Source organism: Struthio camelus, chromosome 1 (genome assembly GCF_040807025.1).
Source record: "Struthio camelus isolate bStrCam1 chromosome 1, bStrCam1.hap1, whole genome shotgun sequence".
NCBI classification, from domain to species: Eukaryota; Metazoa; Chordata; class Aves; order Struthioniformes; family Struthionidae; genus Struthio; species Struthio camelus.
The window spans coordinates 98731573-98754540 of NC_090942.1; the positions used below are offsets into that span (position 1 = coordinate 98731573).

The 22968-nt window shown below is 39.9% G+C and overlaps 1 protein-coding gene across 30 annotated transcripts in view; it reads right to left on the reverse strand.

Annotated features, from left to right (window-relative positions):
- The window catches only part of ABI3BP (ABI family member 3 binding protein), a 184898-nt gene that overhangs the window by 145794 nt on the left and 16136 nt on the right, over positions 1–22968 (reverse strand). For all 30 annotated transcript variants that reach the window (XM_068907074.1, XM_068906917.1, XM_068907057.1 and 27 more), the window contains exon 2: positions 10669–10848. In XM_068907074.1, the coding sequence (XP_068763175.1) occupies positions 10669–10848 (180 nt within the window). The remainder of the gene's footprint in view (positions 1–10668; positions 10849–22968) is intronic.

Genomic DNA, 22968 nt, shown 5'->3' on the forward strand with positions numbered 1-22968 from the left:
TCAATAGCCTGAAACAACACAGAAATTAGAAAGTTTTATTTTGTCACCAGGAAGAAATGCCTGCAATGAAACGGTTCTCAAAGGTTAAAGACAAAATATGTGCTGCAGAATGTGCCAGTCAAGATTATCATCTCATATTCTCTTGTTTTTGTTTTGATCTCTGTAATTAAATCACTGCTAATTTTAAAAGCAGAATTTAGTATGTTGTTTACTTAAAAATATATATACATATAGGATATGTTTGTAGGTAGTAACTTAACTTCACTAATTCTATGCAAGTCAGTCAGTCACTGGAAGCCCATGCTATAGGTGTACTTTAATTGTTTATTTATTGTTTCTAAATGGGTTTCAATTGCACCCAAAATAAACATAACTGAAATGAGCACTGAAAGCAGCTGCAAAAAGCAGTCTAGAAAAAAGAATTAAAAAGAAATAACAACCCCAACTTGAATTCATCCCTTCATTTCCAAAAAGTCATTTTTAATATTTATGGAAGCATAGTTCTTGTGGGATCTGTGCAACAATCTGGAGATTTTTTATGCTGGCACCTAAAAAAAAAATTAGATGACACACTAAAATAATCCATTTGATTTTCTGGTATTTTAAACCAAGTTCTCTGCTGTGCATTCATGTCCACTTGTGAGATTGTTACCACCACTTTCAGAAAGTGCAGAGCAAACTTTTAACTACCATAAAACTACTTCCAAGTGTCATCTTGAAAGCTCATAAAGTTTCTCTTCAGAAATGCAAGAATATATGTTTCTATCAAAGTGCCCAAAGATGACTAAAGAAAGTTATCCAAATGGTTGCAAACAGCCAGTTTTGCCCTGCTCTTTCATTTGAGAAATTAATTCTGGCTGAAGTCTGAGATGACATATGTAGAACTATATAAATAACTTATCTGTTAAACAAAATGTGACTATAAATAAGAACTGTAACCATCTCCCTACACATCTCAAAACTATGAAAACTGATACTTATCAGGAATCATTAGTTCTACCAGGTGTTTCTGTTCCGTAACAAAGTGCTCTCTGCAGGAATATTTTGTGTTGAGTGTTGTCCATTAAGGTTTTTGGGGGGTTGGGAAGTGTCCCCCCTTTAAAGAATATGATATCTCCATATTTTCCAGTGAACTCACCACTTTCCTGATAATACAAACTATAAAGGAAGTATTTAGCAAAACAGGACAGGACTAAACGTTGAGAGACTTTTGTTATAATAGGCAGGTTTAAGAAGTACCACCTATCTGATTTAGGGACACTGATTTAAGTCATTCTGATCAACTTAACTAAAATCAGAATCTGAAATGATGAGAAGAGTACATGCTACTACAGGTATTAGAAAACAGCAACTGTCATTTATCTTGGATTCATCTGTTCGATACAAAGTAGCAGGCATTACACAGAAACAGAGGAACACAGGCCTCCAAATGCTTCTGTCTATTTTGCACACGGAGATACATTCTATATCCAAGCATATGACTGAAGGAGGGAATGGCAAAGGGCTTGGTTAGTCTCACCCAGGGAGTCCAGATTCAGGCTTAGAAGTGGAAGTTTGTTCTTTGTCTTGCAGTGTTCCTCTCACTAAGTTCAGAAGGTCACTGAGTCTTTGCACTGATTCAATTCCCTTCCTGAGAAAGGTATTAGTGGCCATAATGACACGGAAATCAGCTGATGCTCCAACAATTCATTCATTTTCAAGGGCTTAAAAATTGCCTCACCAATGTATTAGCCTCTACCTAGTTGCAAGAACTCCTTATGATCCTTTGTTTTCCTTTATATGCATAAAGCACTTTATAGAACTTTAAAGCACTTTCTGCCTGTAAGAAGCAGAAATCTTAGCACATTGAATTTGTAAATACAGATATGCAAATATCAGGTATTAAAATCCAAATGAAGAGGAACACTAGTATTTCTAAAGGGAAAGCTGAGGAACACAGGAGTTAAAAATGAAATGCTGCCAGCTTATGCTACTTCGTCTCTATGTTTAAGGGATGAACTAAATGACTGCTGAAGAACTGGGCAACATAAATGTGACGATCAAACCCACAAAAGGGTTGTGTGTCATTATGCTTCCCAGAATTTATCAACTATTTACACAGAAATATATTTAAAAATAGAGAAGTGCATTTCCAAAATACAATGATTATTTGAAATGCAAATCAAATCAGAGTAGAGATAATACAAGTTAAGAAAAATAGAGATATAAACTGTATGACCTGTGTTCAATAAGGTAATGATACTTACATAAGTAAGGTAAATGATTAAGTGTCTAGACCCAGATCCACGAATTCCAAATCGGCCTCCAGAAATCATTTCAGCCAACAGCGTTAGTATATAATCCTCTGTACTTCTTGTGAGGTACCAGAATCTCATAAATAAGGGATCTCCACAGAACTGTGCAAACTTCCACAAGTTCAGTTTGAAATACATCTGGACGTTCTCTATGAGAATCAGAGAGGTTCCTTGCTACTTAGCTGCTTCTTGCAGACCTGGCACTACTTGGACAGACAAAAGAAATCCATTTGTACTTGTACTGCCTAGTCTCCTTCAATAAGGTTGGAAGGACAAATGCCATGGCTAACAGTTCATTTCAGCCAATGCACAAGGACTTTTTAATCACGGTTCTCTGAAGAACATTTCACCTCCTTTTTCACTTCCTCTGAATTATCTCTGATATAAACAGATGGATCTGGAAAGTTAGATACATCTGCGAAAAGCAGAAGTAAGGAGAGTTGAGTTCTTTGGTAAGGAACAAAGACTACTCTTCTCTAAAAGCAAAGTATTCTCAAGTTGGCAAAAGTTGTCATGCTTTGCTAAAGAACTCTACCTTCCTAGACTAAGGTTGAGAACACAAAGGACAAAAAGCAATTCTAGGCTCTTCCCTACGGAAGCAGACACTGGATAATGAAAACTGACAAATGTACCTAGGAAATAATAAGGATGGGACTGCTCCATGAGGAAGCACTTTTTTATACTCCTGGGTACGCAAGTCTGTCTATTGCCTCCAAAGTCCTAATGAATGACTGAAGCAGAATACAGATGGGAGACTAGAGTGCACTATGCGTGCTCCAGAGAGAAGGATATTGGTAACACAGGACAAGACTTAAATCAGAGTATTTATTAAAGCAAGCAGCCTTTTGGCTAACTGATGGGACCTACAAGTGTCAGTGCTGGGGATGCTCAGTGCAAGCCCAGTGGTATTTAGTTCACAGGAGCTATGGAAATAATTTGTGGCTCTCTTCAGTGCCTGAGCACCTGCAAGATGCTTGGAATCACAAATACTGAAAGAACAAGGCCAGGGCAGATTTTTAGCACTTTGGCAAAAAAAATGAGATCAGGATTTGTGCCTCGCTCTACACCCAGTCATACTGAGGTATCTGCAGTTCCCCTCCACCGAAAGCACAGCTGGCACCAGTTAAAAGACAGCTTTGAAAAGGACAAGGATTCTTCTTCCCTTTGCACACCATCAAACTTACTAAGATCCAAATTCCATTTCCGCTACCACAATGCAAGCCACAAAACAAACTGGTATCAATCCCATTTATGAGGGTTGTAATAAATACCATTATAAACCTCAATTGTTAACAGTTTAACCAGGAACTTTCATAAGCTCTAGGATATCCCAGCAGATTTTGCAAAAGGTGAAAGCTCTGAGTAAATCCTAACCTATGACCAGCCAGTCAGGAAAGCAACAGAACATATGTTTCAGTATGTATGGTTTGATCTGGATTTTTTCACTTACCTAGTTTATGGATAAAATTTAGGACTAAATGTTTCTGTATACCCCCTTGAAGTTACAGATGAGAAATTCAAATAGTGATATACTCTATTTTTCAGTAGGAAAGCACTACAGAAAACACCCAGCTGTGCAAGACAATCTCTAGTCAAAAAAAGCAAGCCTAATTCTTAGTGTTACAATTTCTCAAATATAGGTTGTTTTGACTATCCAGTTGATAATCCTCAATACAACATCAGAACAGCTCTCTCAAGTTTAAATCCCCAAAGTTGAATAAAGCAGTCAATGTGCAACACTCACACAGGTGTGTGTACAGCCAATCACATGATTTTTGAAAGAGGAGGAAAGACTAGTTGCACACCTGAGGCACTAGTATTTGTAAAGTGCTACAACAGTATGCTATAGCATTCCATGCTTATTCACAGTACATGGATGGATATACAATCAATACATACACTTTCAGTCTTGCTTCCCACTTCTCAAAAAGAAGACAGAAGAATTCATCCATCTTGTTTTAGCTTTTAAGCATCAAGGCTATTATAGTTCATTGAATCATCACCAGTTAGATGAATTACTTTTTGGAACTCCTTCAATTACTTGCTATTTATTCATTCAAACAGCATAAAACATACACGCACTACATGCAAACACAGGTATGTCTGCAATTTACCAAGGGAGAAACATTTCAAAGACTGTAGAGTTGCACAGAAGGCATCACTGTAAAGGAAATGAACAACTGTTCCACTAAGGTTTTGTAAAGTTATTGGGGGGGGGGGGGGGAAGAGCTTCTTTTAGCCACCTTAAAAGTTTCGGGAGACAATGGATCTTGAGGAACATAACAAAAATACATATCACTGACACATCCTGTAAATACAGGACAACATTTTTTCCCCCCCAAACTCTTAAACTAGTGGCAGCAGGGAATTAACTTTTAGCTTAGCACTGCTCCAGCACACATCTGTGATTTACACTTTTTTTAAAAGTGTTTAAGGTGCTGCTAGAATTCTTCCACTTCCATATTCAGATTTGACCCATAACTTAAAAGCAGAACTTGCTAGTATTGCAAAATACTAATGCGTTCTGCTCATGTCCAAGCACAAATTATTTCAAGTATTACATTTTAATTCAGTTCATAGTTCAGGCAACACAAAAATGCAGTGGCAAACAATACAACACAAGAATGAATTGACTGATGAGCTAAGAATAAGTTTTAAAATAAAATGCTAGAGTGCATCACTAGAATTCTTTCAATTGCTTCAGAAAAACAGAACAAAGTCTTCTGTGGCCACAATCTGAGTTTGGGGATTGTTAAAGTCTTACTATGGGATGTTTAGGGGAAGGGTCAAACATGAGGAGAAAGAAGGATGAAAGTGCACCACGGTGTAGCAAGCACGGGAAAACGGGGACAAAGAAGGATAAATGGGCTGGTGCATGTGAGCCAGTTGCTGGTCAGTACATTTGTCCAGCTGAAGGTACAGCTGCTCATGTCCATAGGCCCAGGGTGGGAGAAATCCCTTGGATCCTCTAATCCATTGGATTCTGCTAACATTAACATTGAACGTCTGTTTTTGTTTTTTTTTTTTTTTAATATTAGGAAGTGACATACTTCTGAATTAATATTCACAGCATTTATAACCTTCAAAACCACGTGGTAATAGATCTGGATGTTTGTGGGAACTGATCAGATATAAGAAACTGCATAGCAAGAATCTTTCAGCTAAGCACTGTACACGTGAGTCACACTTTAAAAAATGTGTTTAAGGTGATGCAAGAATTCTTCCATATCTATATCCAAATTTGTCTGATAACTTATGAAGTAGAACTGCCAATACATTCTCCTCTTACACCAAGGGTCAAAAAGCACAATCTGGTTCAGATAAAGCAAAAGCCAAACTAAAGTACAACCCACTTTAACCAACCCTGAGCTGGTTTTAGAAACTGCAAATGCACTTCATTTTGTTCTCGTCGGTAATTAACCGGCTCTCCAGCTCCAGGATTCCCAATACCCCACAGCAGTGGAGTTGCCGGAGGGCTCTGTGCCATGTGAAACAGTACATCATAACACTGTCGAAGAAGGCTGGAAACTGGTCACTTCTCATAGAAGGAGAAAGGCTCTTTCTCCTCCTGAAGACTTGCATTTGAGCAACAGACTTAGCACCCTCCAGGCTGGGGAGCTAGGCATGGCTTCCAGAGAAGCAACTGGCCTGACAGACCCTGTGCCATGCGGGAACGCCCAGAAGAAGCGGCGAGTGATTGTTGTGGGTGACTCCCTGCTGCAGGGGACAGAGGCACCTATCTGCCGACCTGACCTCCTGACTAGAGAGGTTTGCTGCCTGCCAGGGGCTCGAATAAGAGATGTCATGGAAAGACTGCAGAGGCTTGCCCATGCATCAGACTATCACCTTCTGCTGCTTTTCCATAGAGGCACTAATGACACAAAGTGCAAAATGGATACCATCAAACAGTATTTCAGAGCTCTGGGGATGGTGGTCAAGGGTCTCGGAGCCCAGGTCGTTTTCTCCTCAATCTTGCCTGTGAGGGGAAAGGATGGGAGGAGGAGTAGATGGATTTTCCAAGTTAACAGCTGGCTGCGCCGCTGGTGTTGGCAACAAGGTTCATGTTTCTATGACCATGGGACCTGTTTGAAGATTGACAGCTGATGGGGAGAGACGGGATCCACCTCACTAAGTGGGACACGTGTCTTTGCCAAAAGGATGGCTAATCTGGTAAGGAGGGCTTTAAACTAGGAAAAAGGGGGGAAAAGAGAGAGTTATACAGACAGGGTAGTCAGTAAAATGCCGCTCCAGTCAGGATGCCTCCAGCGGGTGCATACAGCCAGGGGAGACAGCATGGGACATGGCTATGGAGGATCCTCTTGCACCTCTTCTGGGAAGCCTGCGTGCTTGACTGGCTCTCTCAAATGCACGTATACCAATGCACGCAGCATGGGGAATAAGCATGAAGAGTTAGAGATCTGTGTGCGGTCGCAGGGCCATGATCTCGTTGCAGTGACAGAGACATGGTGGGATAGTTCACATGACTGGGATGCTGTCATGGATGGCTATGTGCTTTTTAGGAAAGACAGGCCAGGAAGGCGAGGTGGTGGAGTTGCTCTTTATGTGAGGGAGCAGCTAGAATGTGTGAAGCTCTGCCTTGGGGTGGATGAGGAGCAAGTTGAGAGCCTATGGGCAAGGATTAAAGGGCAGGGTAACATGGGTGACACTGTTGTGGGGGTCTACTACAGGCCACCTGATCAGGAAGAGGAAGTCGATGAGGCCTTCTACCGACAGCTGGAAGTAGCCTCACGATCACAGGCCCTGGTTCTCATGGGAGACTTCAACCACCCTGACATCTGCTGGGAAGACAGCACAGCTAGGCACAAACAGTCCATGAGGTTCCTGCAGAGCATTGATGATAATTTCTTGACTCGGGTGGTGGAGACGCCAACGAGGAGAGATGTGCTTTGTTAGTACAATGTCCAGCAGAAGGTCTGGCTAGAGATGTGAAGGTTGGGGGCAGCCTTGGCTGCAGTGACCATGAGATGGTGGAGTTCAGGATCCTACGAGAAGGGAGCAGGGCAATGAGTAGGATTGCAACGCTGGACTTCAGGAGAGCTGACTTTGGCCTCTTGAGGGACCTACTTAGGGGAATCTCCTGGGGTAGGGCCCTAGAAGGAAGAGGGGTCCAAGAAAGCTGGTTAATATTCAAGCGGCACCTCCTCCAGGCTCAAGATCGGTACATCCCTCTGAGGAAGAAGTTGAGCAAAGCGGGCAGGAAACCTGCATGGATGAGCAAGGAACTCCTGGCAAAACTCCAGCAGAAGAAGGAAGTCTACAGAATGTGGAAAAGGGGACAGGCCACTTGGGAGGAATACAGGGACGTTGTCAGAGTGTGCAGGGATGCGACAAGGAAGGCTAAGGCCCAGTTGGAATTAAATCTGGCAAGGGATGTCAAGGACAACAAGAAGGCCTTCTCAAATACATCAATAGCAAAAGGAAGACTAGGGAAAATGTGGGCCCACTGCTGAACAGGGTGGGTGCCCTGGTAACAAAGGATATAGAGAAGGCAGAGTTATTGAATGCTGCCTTTGCTTCCGTCTTCACTGCTAAGGCCAGTCCTCAGGAATTCCAGACCTTGGAGACAAGAGAGGAAGGCTGGAGAAAGGAAGACTCTCCCTTGGTGGAGGAGGATCAGGTCAGAGATCTTTTGGCCAAACTTGACATCCATAAATCCATGGGCCCCGATGGGATGCACCCACGAGTGCTGAGGGAGCTGGCGGATGTTATTGCTAGGCCACTCTCCATCATCTTGGAAAGGTCCTGGAGATCAGGAGAGGTGCCTGAGGCCTGGAAGAAAGCCAGTGTCACCCCAGTCTTCAAAAAGGGCGAGAAGGAGGAGCCAGGAAACTACAGGCCTGTCAGCCTCCCCTCCATCCTGGGAAAGGTGATGGAACAGCTCATCCTGAAGGTCATCACTAAGCAAGTGGTGGAGGACAAGAAGGTGATCAGGAGTAGTCAGCATGGATTCACCAAAGGGAAATCATGCTTGACCAATCTGATAGCCTTCTCTGACGGGATGACTGGCTGGGTAGATGAGGGCAGAGCAGTGGATGTTGTCTCCCTGGACTTGAGCAAGGCTTTGGACACTGTCTCCCATCACATCCTCCTAGGTAAGCTCAGGAAGTGTGGGCTAGACGAGTGGACAGTGAGGTGGCTTGAGAACTGGCTGGATGGCCGAGCTCCAAGGGTTGTGGTCAGTGGCGCAGAGTCAAGTTGGAGGCCTGTGGCTAGCGGTGTCCCCCAGGGGTCAGTCCTGGGTCCAGTCTTGTTCAATATATTCATCAATGACCTGGATGAGGGCACAGAGTGCACTCTCAGCAAGTTGGCTGATGATCCTAAACTGGGAGGAGAGGCTGACACACCAGAAGACTGTGCTGCCATTCAGAGGGACCTGGACAGGCTGGAGAGGTGGGCGGAGAGGAACCTCATGAAGTTCAACAAAGGCAAGTGCAAGGTCCTGCACCTAGGCAGGAATAATCCCATGCACCAGGACAGGCTGGGGGTTGACCTGTTGGAAAGTAGCTCTGCCGAGAAGGACCTGGGAGTGCTGGTGGACAACAAGTTAAACATGAGCCAGCAGTGTGCCCTTGTGGCCAAGAAGGCCAAGGGTCTCCTGGGGTGCATTAGGCAGAGCATTTGCCAGCAGGTCGAGGGAGGTGATCCTGCCCCTCTCCTCAGCCCTGGTGAGGCCTCACCTGGAGTACTGTGTCCAATTCTGGGCTCCCCAGTACAAGAGAGACATGGCACTACTGGAGAGAGTCCAGCAGAGGGCTACCAAGATGATTAGAGGGCTGGAGCACCTCTCCTAGGAAGAAAGACTGCAAGAGCTGGGCCTGTTCAGCCCAGCGATCTCATCAACGTGTACAAGTATCTGAAGGGGGAGTGTCAAGAGGATGAGGCCAGCCTCTTCTCCGTGGTGCCCAGCCACAGGACAAGAGGCAATGGGCAGAAACTGAACCACAGGAAGTTCCATCTGAACCTGAGAAAAAAAACTTCTTGACTGTGAGGGTGACAGAGCATTGGAACAGGTTGCCCAGAGAGGTGGTGGAGTCTCCTTCCCTGGAGATATTCAAAACCCGTCTGGATGTGATCCTGGGCAATATGCTCTAGGTGACCCTGCTTGAACAGGGAGGTTGGACGAGATGATCTCCAGAGGTCCCTTCCAACCTAAACGATTCTGTGATCTCATCAATGTGTACAAGTATCTGAAGGGAGGGTGTCAAGAGGATGGGGCCAGACTCTTCTCCATGGTGACCAGTGACAGGACAAGAGGCAACAGGCACAAACTGAAATACAGGCAGTTCCATCTGAATCTGAGCAAAAACTTTTTTACTGCAAGGGTGACAGAACACTGGAAGAGGTTGCCCAGAGAGGTGGAGTCTCCTTCCCTGGAGATATTCTTCTTCCCTATCTTCCCTAGAGATATTCAAAACTTTCCTGGATGCAATCCTGGGTAATGTGCTCTAGATGACCCTGCTGGAGCAGGGGGGTTGGACTAGATGATCTCCAGAGGTCCCTTCCAACCTTGGCCATTCTGTGATATTGTGATTCTGTGATTCCTTCTTACCAAATTTTCCCGATTCCACCCATTTTGGGGGGTTCCTCCAATAGTATCAGCAAATTCAAAGAGACTGACTTACAATCTTCCTAAGTATGGAAGAACTAACACAAATTTCTCAAGGAAATCCTGTCTTCCTTTTCGAGTCATATAGACTGAGCAGATTAGATAAAAATTCAAATCAAGCTCAGAACCTATGGATGGGTCTATTCACCGTATTTACCAAAATGTAAATTCAGCTAGATTGATATCTTTTGACACAGTCTGAATAGCTTCCATGACCAATGATAATGTTGCTTACTGTCATGTAAGCTCATAAAGTACACACAGCACCAAAGAAAACACATCTTGTGTCCTAATAAACAGGCTTACCCACTTCCTTGAATTCAACTCTATTGCTGCCTATTATTGTCACTTCCTCTTCACTCTGACTCAAATCTAGCTATCTAGCAATGCATGAAGCAGCTCAAGAGTTCATTACCAGCTCGAGCTCATGAAAAGTTCCATGCAAATAGTCTCATTTGATCTGTGATATGGTCAACATGGCACAACCTCTCAGTTTTAAAAATCTAATACCAGTAACAATCTCTTCCAAACAACAAGAACTATTTGTTCTCCTTGAAGGATCTCCTAACTGCACTTTCATCCAAAATTCTTCCCAAGAGAACATTAAACAAATAAACAAAAATCCCTGAGCAGCATTGCCCTCCCCTCCCCCCCCCAAAAAAAGTAAGAACCCCAAAGATTCATATTCTTCTCATTCTGTTCCCACACTTCATAATCACAGTAACACGCAAAGCAAAAATGCCTTACCAAGTTCATTTATGTATGTTTTTCCTTCAGTGGGTAAAGGAATGTACTGATTAGAGAAGAAGCTGCTTCCATAGCCCAGGACAAAACCTTCAAGTTTGGTGTTTTGACTTGGTCGAAGATACTTCATGCAAACAGTATCATCTGTTGCGTTGATCTGAACTTTCAGACTCTGCCTTTTCACTAGGGAAAGATTAAAAAGAAGAAAAGATCTTGTAATTATATATTCAGTAATGTAATGTAACAATACAACTGTACAGACCAATTCTGTTTGGCAATAGCACACAACTGAACAACAGTTCGAAGGTAAAGCTTCCCAGAAACCATGCATATTTCAAAAAGTAAATTGTCATGTAAAATAATGGCTTTTAGCATGTCTTTTCCCCCCATGTAGTTTTGAAAGATCATCAAATACAAACAAAGACAGAAGTTGAACACCTTCTACAATTAAAATGGTAGAAAAATGCATGAAATAACCAGAAAAAAGCAAGCTGTCTTTTCCTTTAAATACAGGAGTTACAATAGCAGTAGTCTTAAGACCCACAGGTGAAAAAAATGCAAGGAAATTGAGAATATTTTTATGGTTAATAAAAATGTAATGTTTTAACATTAAGTTAGTTACACTGTGAAATTAGGATACAGGATAGATAGTAAACTATTCTTCTTCTAAACTGTTCTAACTTCTAGAAATGGGAGATGAATAGTAAAATATCCAAATGAAACTGCAGCAGCTATTATTTATTTATATTTTGCTCTATTGGGCAGGAAAGGTAACTTTCTAGTTGGAATTACATCAGGACACCTAGACTACCATATATACTTAACACCAAATTGCCAAGAAATATTTTTTTAAATTTAATTGTTGGGCCTTCCAGGGGAACAGTAACATCTTGTATACCCATCTGCAAAACTTAACTTACAAACTTGTACCAACACAGAACAACATCGTAACAGAATAAGCAATTTTATAGGCTACAAGAAGGTGTTTCTTACTCTCTTGGTGGGGTGAGGTAGGAATGGCATTTCTTTACTTGGTCCTTATAATTTGAATTCACTGGTCACCGGTACGCTCGTATTTTCAAAGCTGTTGATCCCCAACGTTAAAAAGTCATGACTACTCCCAAAAGTCACGATACCAGGATTAAAACAGTACATTTTGGAGTATTATTTGTCTTCTTCTTTTTGAGATATAAAGTTCTATTCCAGATAGCTTTTCAAGCATTCCCTGAAATCATGATGGATGAAAATACTTTTTCAGGCAAAATCAGAAATTTTCACAAAATCATTTCACTTCAGGAGTTGAAGCCTGAAGAAAAGCACTAAGAGATGTAAAAACTGCCTTTAAATAACAGGGAGAAGAATACTGAAATTCTCTCTCTCTTTCATGCACACACAGAGTACAGATACAGAGAGTTCAGAAGTAATTGCAGACTGTTACTGGAAGCATCTTTAGATAAGCACAACATGCATCTACCCTCTGATTCTCTGGGACTCCCCCCACTTCCCCAAATGGGGAGACCACAATCTCAAAGCTGTGAAGACATGTTAGCAGTAATGACGAGCACCTGCAGCTCTTTGCACACTGAACCAAAAGACCCAGGCCAGATACTTTATGCCCCTTACCTGTATAGAAAAAAAAAAAAAAAAAAAAAAAAAAGCACAACTGATGGGAAACACATGCCTGTGCAGTCAACAAGACATTGAGAGGAGATTAGCATCTACAATTGCCGGAATGGATCATATATCAGCAAACAGCCACTAAGGTTTCTCTCTATACCCTTTCTTTATCTGAAGGCCCATTAAGGAGTAACACTTAGGCAGGAAACCATCACCCTTTTCCCAGTCCAACTCTGGTAAGATTCTGAAGACTACAAGACTTCTGTAAATCCCAGCTCCCAATATTTTCAGCATTACAATACCTTCATGGGGAAGGGGAGGTGAGGAGTTGTTTCGTTAGCTGGGAAACATCCCAACTTCTTTTGTTTTCATTAGGTGAAAATGCTGCGGGCATGCAACTCTGAACACATACAAGGTGCCAAATAATGAAAAATAGGAAGAAAGCACAACAGATTTTGAGACTCTATAATACACATCATAAAGACACTTAGTAAATAGGTCTATGCCTTCAAACTCTAGAATTATTACCTCTAATTGACAGTGAATTAGATTTGTTAAAATTCTGTAGCCTGTTGAACCCTGTATTAAAATAAGTGCCTTTAGGGAGAGGAACATACCCAAAAGGATGGTTTCCATTAAACATTCATATCTAAGAAGATAGTAAGACTTACAGTACTTGATTCAAATATGAGATAATAATTTGATTTCAGTAGTAAAAATGTTAATCCGACACAAAACAGGTTTAAAAAAATTGAAGATCTAATTTCGTCTTGCATTTACAATAATTTCCCAATTTTAATATACCTATATATATAGATACAACGTAGATAACACTACATAGGACTAAACTGCATTTTCTTCGATAAACTCTGCATTTCAGAATTGTCAAAATCGAAGGATGAGTTTTTAATAGTCAAACAACAACCGCCAAAGAGCCTGACTTGCTTCTGTAAGTGTATGGAAAGAAGTAGAAAAATCATGGCCAACTCCGACACGTTTTCTTGTCATAGAGCAAAACAGACCTAAAGAGCAAATTTAAAATATCCCAGGAAATCTATGGAAATTTTTACACTACACACCAACCATTTTATAGAGTGGAGTTTTCTCTCTCTGTTTTTTTCCTTTCTCCCTACTCATGCATTTTAATCTCAAGTTACTTAACAAATCAAAATTCATTGCTTTTCTTCCTTGCTTATTCTTCTGTTAGTTTGCACTTATTTCTTTTATTACATGGCAAAAGATTGTAATTACTGTTGCTATTTGATGATTACTCAGCTTCTGTTAAATGAGTTGATGGGCAGCGGTCTTGTTCTCTCACGTGAGGCAAGCTGAACAGAATCCCGACCAGCTCTCACGTTGTTACACTCAGGAGAGACCAACACAGTGAATTATATACTCTCTTCTGCCATTAGCATTATCTTGGCAACAAAGGTACCTGACTGACATTAGAAACACAGTTTGCTAGGAACTGTGAGAGAGAGCCTGGATTCCAAAGAGCGACAGGCTGCAAAAGAGGAGACAAAAAAACAACAAAAAAAAACCCAATGGGGATAGAGGAAAGCAAGCAGGCACAGAAAGTGCTCTGTGTCAAGGCACAACTCTCAGCATATGGTAGGATCATAGGATCAGTCTTGGTACAGACTTTTAGTATGCAAACACATGTCTCCCCAAACAAGGCCAGTGAGCTACTTTAGCCATCAGACTGGTCCAGGTAAGCCTCCAACAAGCAGTCCTGCTACTGTGCCTTACAACAGCTTAATCCTCCAACATCTTTCCAGAAGCCTTTGCACTCTTCCAACACCTCAGTTTTGTGCCCACCCATATACAGTATGCTTCTTAGCATCATGCTATAAAAAACACAAACAAAACACGCTGTTAGGCAACCTTCCTTTTATAGCTTGAGTATGTGACAAAGAAATAGTTCTTAAAGAATTAAAGGAAAAAAAAAATTGTTAAATGACCCAGGCCCAAACAGATCACATAAGTCTCAAACAAACAAAAAATTCCAATGAAAACCAAAAAAAGTGCAGCTCACATTAAAGCATCTGTGGGGGGACCCCACATGGAAGCTTGGAAATCATGGAGCACACAACACTGCTGAGGGGCTGCTGCAGTTAGCCAGGGAGAGCTCAATGAGGTACATGGCACAGACACTGCTAATCTATGCAAGAGAAGGCCAGCCAGGAGCTGTATGGATACGTAAGGGACTTCATATCAATTAGCCTAGTGAAGGGGGACTGCTCTCAGCAAAATAAATTGTGAGAGCAACACAGGTAAAATATTTAAAACAAGTAACAGAGAAAATAGGCATGCCCATTCTGAGTAATATCATCCCTATCTTTTGCCAGCACTCAGATAAACAATAGTTAAACATGATCAAATGGATGAAGTAGATCACAGGAACTTAACTGCTGTGATACCATGGTAAGAATTTGAATTGGAGAAAATACCCTTGTCATATTGTCATCTTGAAAGACCTTTCTTCTCCCCCGTCTCCTTGATGAAAAAGAGTAGATTGATGACCTAAACTCCCTCTAATTCCAATGCAAAGAAATTTTGAAAACATCTTACAAACAAAAAAAGAGCATTTTCAGGCACAGAGTAAGGCAACGTTGAGTTTTTCTAACTCATATTCACTTGTGTCAGCTTTTGGCATGCATTATCGAAACCCTGGCCCTAAGTATGTGCATTTGTGGAGTAACTCTTTTACCTTGAGGCCATCACTAAATGGAAGATTCTGGGATCCACAGCTACCTCCGAAATATAATCTTTCCATTCCAGCTTGCCAACAGAAATTCCACACTGATCTGCAAGTATTCTCTACAAGAAAAGACAAGCGATGGCCAAAACAGCACGACATACTGCATGCAGCAGATCTGAACTAGAAGCACATCATAGAGCGCATCAGCCCCCTTACATTCTAGGGAGAGGCCTCTTCAACTGTAAGCTGAAAGTCTTTTAGAGGTTAGCCCAATGGAAGTCAGCTGCCTCATAAGGGAACCAACTACTAGTAATTCTTCAGAAAGAAGAAAATAGTCCCAAATAGTCTGAAGAAGCCACCTGGGAGCACCATTAGTTTTGCCAGATGCAAAAAATAAGCAGTCAGGAACAGGTAAAAGGAGCCAAGAGCAAATAAACATTGGAAGGTTAGAAAAATTTAACTGTAAGTGACCAGACTGAAGCTCACATCTTCAAAACGTGGAAGCAACTACTGAAAATAAAATACAAAATATTGGAATATTGGGTATTTGTTGTATAAGCTTTGGGGTCACCAGGGATTACGTGCAGTATTTTCTTATCACTTTAATCATGGAGTAACAGAAAAGGGGAGAATTCAGAAGCACAGCTACCACCTCTAATACTCATCAGCTAGTTTTAATTGATGGTTCATCTTTAGCTACAAAGCAAACATAGATGCCCAATTTTCAATCTCAGTTTCCACAGAGAAAGTTCAATCAAAGCCCTTCTGTTTTGGTCTAACATCCCACCACGAAATAACAGTTGCAAAGAAGCCCAAAAAGGCAAATCAGTAACAGGTAACGACAAGGAATAGATTTATATAATTCCATTACTATTTAATAACAGGAGAGAAATAAGGAGATAAATACAGAAATGGTTCACTGGGCTAGTTGCAATAAAATAGTATTTGTTTGGTAACTCAGTGTTGGGTACAGTGAAATTTCTAACATTAAAAGTAAATAAAACACCTGAGGACTTGTTTCCCAAAAAAAGAAACAGATCAAATTTGATTCAGTGACACAGAATTAAAGCTTTTAAAAGTCTGCATCCCTTCCCCCATTACAACATTAGAGTATTGCTGGTAACAGCAGATGTGGAGTTGATTAAAACTGCCAACAGGTTTGATTTTCACCTCTTTCTAGGACCATGAAAGAACGTGGGTCACGAGGTTACTGGAATTCGAACTAGCTAGCTCATTTCTGTTTCGACCCAAAACCAAAAATGTGTCTTGACCCGGTCAAATAAAGCATCTTCAGCTGAAGAGCGCTCTATTTCCCTCTCTAATTTAAGAGGATATATCAACTTCTGGCTGATAAGTCATTAATTAGTTATTATAACATTCAGAAGTAAACTTAGTGAAGTGCTGATACAGCAACAAACTTCAAGAATCAAATACAAATGGAATAAAGTAATTATTTGCTTTTAAAAGAAGTTTATCTTAGCACCTTACATTTTGAGCTATCTATTCATCTGCTTTGCTGAAGATGCAGCAAAAGCACTATTGCAGTAAGATGTTACACTCCTACTTATTCTATCATTCTATTGATGCGGTTTAATTGCATATGAGCACTTGCAACAGTCTGCAGTCCTGCTTTTCTTTTTCATCTATAGAGTGAAAAGCCTTGAACTCTGCCCTACAAAACTAGAGGGTGAATACAGCTGTGCTGTATTACAGCAAATTTGGCTTCATCATCAGAATTCCTTTTGCCTTACATTGAAACTGTTTATCTTTCACCATTTCAAAGAATTTGGAGGGCATGAATGAAAGGCCCAGCGATGCCTCCCAGAGCGCTTGACAAATGAAGCATGCCTTAAGAAAATACATTAGCACTGTCTTTTTGTGAGCACCACCTCACTTGCAACCTTCAAACTGTTCACAGCAGGGCTTTCATTTTCCAAATCTGGTGCCATAAGTACCACCAGCCAAGATTTCAAGGATAATGTAACACTGTAATTTTATTTTTGCTATTTTATCTTTTTGTATTTACTTTGGCTCCTTAACATGGAGAAATATTGGTTGTTTGGCTCAAAACCAACCATAGCTTAAAATGGGAAATGTTTAAAAATAGTTCTGTTTCTATGCAGTAGAATAAACAAGAAACATTATAAAGAGAGACACAATCACAGAATCATAGAATAATTTAGGTTGGCAGGGACCTGCACAGGTCATCTAGACCCACTGTGCCCTCAAAACAAACCTTACCACATCCGGGTGCTCAGGGCTGTGTCCAGCTGAGTCCTGAACACCTCCAAAGATGGGAGATTCCACAACCTCTCTGGGCAATCTGCTCCTGGATTTGACCACCCTCATGGAAAAAAAAAATCCTAATATCAAACTGACATTTCCCCATGTTCCAACTTGTGTCTATTGCCTTTTGTTCTATTGGTGTGCACCTCTGAGGAAAGTCTGGAATCTTCTTTGCACCCTCTAATCCAGCAGCTTTAGACAGTTTTAGATCATCTCTCTCATCAAACATTATATAAAACACCAGTGCTCCAAACCACAAAATCCACATTGACAAATACTTTGAATGATGAAATCAGGTGTCCTGTGGACCACACCCTTAACAAGGATAACAAGATTGTCTTGTTAAGACTGAGCTTTTAAGCTAAAGGCATTGAACTGAAGTTCCCCAATGAAACAATTTTTTCCAAATACTGCTATGCCAATACTCTGTACATAAATCTGACTTTACTTCAGAAAAATAAGCTATCAACATGTAGCTCGTTAACTTTTCAAAACAAACATGCATGTATATCCGCAAAAGTAGCCTAGCTCACTAGCTTTCAACTTATGCTCACAGGATCTCTAAGCTCAGGTGGCTTCCAAAAAGCATAAACAGACGCAATCTTATTTTTGCTCACGACCCTGCATTTATTATAGAGGTTTACTAGAACGTTCTTAAGGATCAGTAATGAGAGAGTTTCAGCACTAAGATTCCTGTTCGAATCCTAACCCTCTCCTTAACCTCAGTTTCTCTTTCCCCAGTCCATTGGTTCTGCTGGTTCCAAAGCAATTCTGTTGGTTCTATGAAGCAACTCAGGAGCTAAAACAAATACTTGGTTTTGAAATGTTTCAAAGCTCGTTTACTCCATCAAAAGGCTGTTTGATTTCCTTTGTTACTCTGCTAAGGAGTTATCACTTGGAGACGTCACCAAATACATTTTCTTCATTATTTTTTAAGAATCTTTCATCTAGTCATCAGAAACGGTTCTCCACCTTGAAAGGTTACAGAGGGAACGCCGGCAGCTTTTTCATACACATCATTTTTCCATCTTTTTTCAGATGAAACTCTCAAGCTCTTAGCCTACTACCACTAAAGGTATTTTCTCCAATGCAATTATTTTTCCTAGGCTGTGGTCAAGATCAGTCCTATTTTGTATCCAGTTATTTATTTATTTATTCATAGTTTTCATGCCCCACAATAACTAAAATTCTATCCTTTTTGCATTGGGATGTGCTGCTACTTTTTCCACTCAGGGCCAACACAGCTATCAAACACATAAATGGTAGGTATTTCATATTTTGACTTTGGTGTTTGATAGACAAGAACATCAAGCTTCCTATTTTATTAAGGGTTGTTACTGTATATCAATAACCAGAAACTAGTAATCATTTCCGTCTTATTAAGTTTTTAAGTTAGCAACTCTTTCCGATTCCCGCTGATACTGGGAAAGTAGATGTGCTAGCATGGTAAGCATGACTTGTCCTATGACACTCAGTAACTTAAAAAATACATCACCAAAGAAGGATCTAGATCACCTCAACTCCATCTAACCCCTCGTGTCTAGTAAATAGAGAGGGCGGGATGCCTCTGAAGAGGATCTAAGTGTTAAAGAGGAAGCCACCTTACGTGGAAAAGGAACTTTGATCAAAACTATCTAAGAAATAAACTAGAACAGGCTGTATCAAGCTAACTTCTATCAATCTTCTTTACTCTACACATCTTATGTTATAGTTAAATTGGTAAAACAACTCAGAACTGCCTTTTTATTCGGTAGAGAAGCATATACGTATTTTGGCTATTGAAGACCGGCAAATGTTACCTTTACACAAAACAATTCAAGGTAATGCATGGAAGAAAGATATAAAGTCAAGGTAAGCTGGAATAACTTTGATCATTAATTCATCTGATTCACTTTGTCTTAAGCACATACAGAGCACAGTAGATAAGACCTCTCTACACAGAAGGCAAGCTGACATTTAATCATGCATATCTCTGTATTTGTATAATATCTGTATTGATCTATATATACACAGAGAGTTCTAGAATCAAAAGTAAAAATACCGGAATAAACAAAAGCTTATTCTAATGTAACACTTCAGACTGTATTTTCTAGTTTCTCTTGGTGATTTCAAAGAAATCTTCTTTTCAACTAGTATAACCACAATACAAACTCTTGGTTCATGTTGTTGATTTCAGAAATTGCATTCAGCAACCTGGAGTTGTCTAGTGGGCATTCCACTACCAGATGTCTTGTGACATGAGAATAACTTGCTAAAACACTAACTTCACTGCTCACCCAACTCAAATCTTTAAGAGACTGTTAAATGAAATCCCTCCCTTCTATGCCTTTAAAATACTTTTATTTTAAAGATGACAACTCTTCTTTTAGGAATATCAATGTTCTTGTTCTTAACAGACTGCACACAGCAAATAAAAATAGCATAAATCATAACTCTCCTCCTTTCATATCATGAGGCAATTTTGGAAACGTTGTAATGTATCATGGAAACGCAGCAGGAAAGAAGTATAACTATCTGAAATATAGGTGTGACTCCTCTGGTAGAAAAATAGCAACACAATTTGACATTTTTCCCTTTAAGATGTTCCTTAAAAACATGATACTGTAATTTAAAATTACTCCCTAGACCTGTCTGGATATTAATTATGAATGAGATAAAAGCAACAGATGTGTCAAGCAACTTGAACTGACACATTTATTTATTCATTTCAGATTCAGCATATAAAAATTAGGCCTGATATATGTGGCTGGATGTTTACCGCAATGAAAAGGGCTTTAATGCTTTCTTATGCATTACTAAACAATTAGAATAAAATTAACTAGAATGAGTCTAATCAAGAATGTCTTTTATCAAGAATATCTGAGTTTAACACCTTCAAGCATGAAAATCATGTAATCCCTTAAAAGAACACGGAAGTCCAGTAACAGTGACGTAAAACAAAAGTTTCCTTAACAGAAATAAAGCCAAAATGAATACCTTAAATAAAAATCAACTGTGATTACTATTCCCCAACAGAGTGATCCTGAGTTCAGATTTAAACAGTAATCCACATGCATAAATGCAGTGACCGTAGTTAGAGGACTAGATCTGGTGGGCAAGCCATGAAAGTCAAGCACCGATTTCACTACAGGAACTACTTGCTTAGAATAGCATTCTCCTCCCCTCTTATTTTGGTAGTGTAGCTTATTAAGATTCATTACATGAATCTGAACAGATTTTTAAGAAGTTAGGTAAACTCCAGTCACATATTGCACTGAGCTCATGCATTCTCAATAGGCTTTTGAGGAGCAGAGTAACTATCACACAAAGCAGATGCCTATGGTAAACACCTCCTTCAACCATGCTATTGTTAAACATTATAGCCTGTTCATTTCTTAATGTATCAGCAAAGCGATGCAATGATTAAACACTGAATTGGTAACATATCCATTCAGCTTACCTATCAGTGTCCAAAAACTGTTGATAAACTCTTCTATCCTAAATAAAAATATCACAACTTCAGCACAACAATCCTGTCATCTACTCCAGAAAAGTATATGGAATAACATGACTGAATTCACTTAAGGGCTACAAACAGTATTAATTAAACTGAAGAGTGCACGACCAGCAAAATACTTTCTGTAGTTGGTTCAGTCTGCATCTTATGCCACTGGTCAGTGTTTCTAGGGGAAAAAAAAGATATCTAACTAAAATGCTTAATCATTCAATTTATTGAGTCCGTGTGTTCACAGCAATTATGAAGATAAGAAATATCATCCTTTCCTCTCAATACTTATCTTAACTGTATGACCATCTCCATAGAATCACAGAATAGTCAAGAGTCTTAGCTGGTTCCAAATTTAAAAGTTCTTCAGAACACAAAAAATTGAAGTTGTACTGACACACAAGAGACCAAATATTATTATCCAGTTAGAATTTAGTCATGGCACCGAGACTAACGTTGCTACTTTTATGCCTGGGGGAGTTTATAATGCTCACATTTCCTGTTTTAGGTTTCACCTGGATTAAGTAAATCCAGTAGTTCACTATATTTGCAATAAAGCTTTTCTGAAAAACATTTTTTCAACCTTACAGGATAATTTTTCAGTTATAAACTGTAACACTTTTCATAGCCTTTGTTTTAGTTCCTTTTCCCACTTAGCAAATCATTGTACAGATTCATTACCATCTACACTTTTGGAGGGTTTTTTTTTCTTTCTAAAAATAAGCTATTTGCCCAAATGTTTAGCCCGGATCTGCTCAGCATTCCATCTTTCACTTTATTGTAAATGAACTCATAATTAAAGAGTGTATAATCACTAACGCTTGTGCAGAATGGGACTACATAAATGCTGCAAACGTACATATGATTACAGAATTTCACAGCCTTTTAATTCTTCATTTTGTATTCCATTACGGGGCATTATAATGACTTCCCAGGGGAATAATGAAACCTTTAGATCCCGAGAAGACCCTTAACACCTATCAGTGAAATTATCTTTCTGACTCGGCATTTTGCCCATAGATTTCATAGCTACTTGCTGTTCACAGAGAAATACTGAAATAGAGAATAATATATTCTACTCCAGAACAGTGATGTTCAGCCGAAGGTGGTAACTCAGCTTAGACCTCCATAAGAAAAGATGTATTGTGAGTGCCCAGAGTCAGCCCCATCATTTTCAGTGCCCCTTTTCACAGCAACCTTTCAAAATTAGTGGGACTTCTCTTCAGTTGGAATGTACACTTAGTTAGACTAATGCTAATCTAAAGCTCTCAATTTTTAATGGATATACCCTGAACAGGTATTTCTCAGAGAAACAGAAGAGAATTTGGCAAATATCTCCTCCTGAAGTACAGTGCCTCCACTGCCCATCTTGTTAAAACCTTTAAAGCGTTTATATTAGATAACTGTCCACTCTTCAAAGCTTCCTGTGCCAATGCCTCTCCAGTGATCACTATAGTTCAAAGTTGAGTTATTAACTGCAGCTTGCTATTGCTTTGGGATCAATAAGGACAATGGGGAGGTGAAGATTTAGTCACCAGTAATTTCAACTTGTACATAGCTAGGTACAGGTTTTTATCAGAAGGAAATTGTTGCTCACATGCTGCCCTTTTTCTCATCTGTTTTCTGGTCACTGAGGCATTATTCTGAAGTTCCACTTCCATTCTTTTCACAACATCCTTTTCAAGGCTCCTTTCAAATATCAGTTTTAAATTAAATTTTATTGAGCTAATGCAGTGACTATCCTCATTTTTAAGGCACAAACCTGAAAAGAGCTAGGATTCAAACTTAGGATCCTACCCTAGCTGCCCAGCCCACATTTCTATTTTTCACTCTGCAACCCACTTCCCATCATTTGTTAACATCGCATGGCAAACAAAATCAAAAACAAGTAAGAAAATTAGAAGATGACAATGACTTAGAATAACTAAATCTGCGGCTCTGCTGGAAAAGGGAACAGGAACTAAACTTCTGAAAGCCTGTTTAGACAGAGTCCGGACAACCTGTCTCTGACTCCTGGCGTAAGATATTCCTTAATTTTTCTTGTGAATCTTAGAAAATTTCACTCATTTTTTTTCTCAGGAGGTAAACCTACTTGTGTTTAAAGGTAAAACATATGTGCTAAAAAATTTAATTCAAATAAAAAGTTCCACATTAATTTAAGTGGACGATTCAACATTCTTGCAGGTTAGGGACAGAAATCAGTTAGTTTCACTAG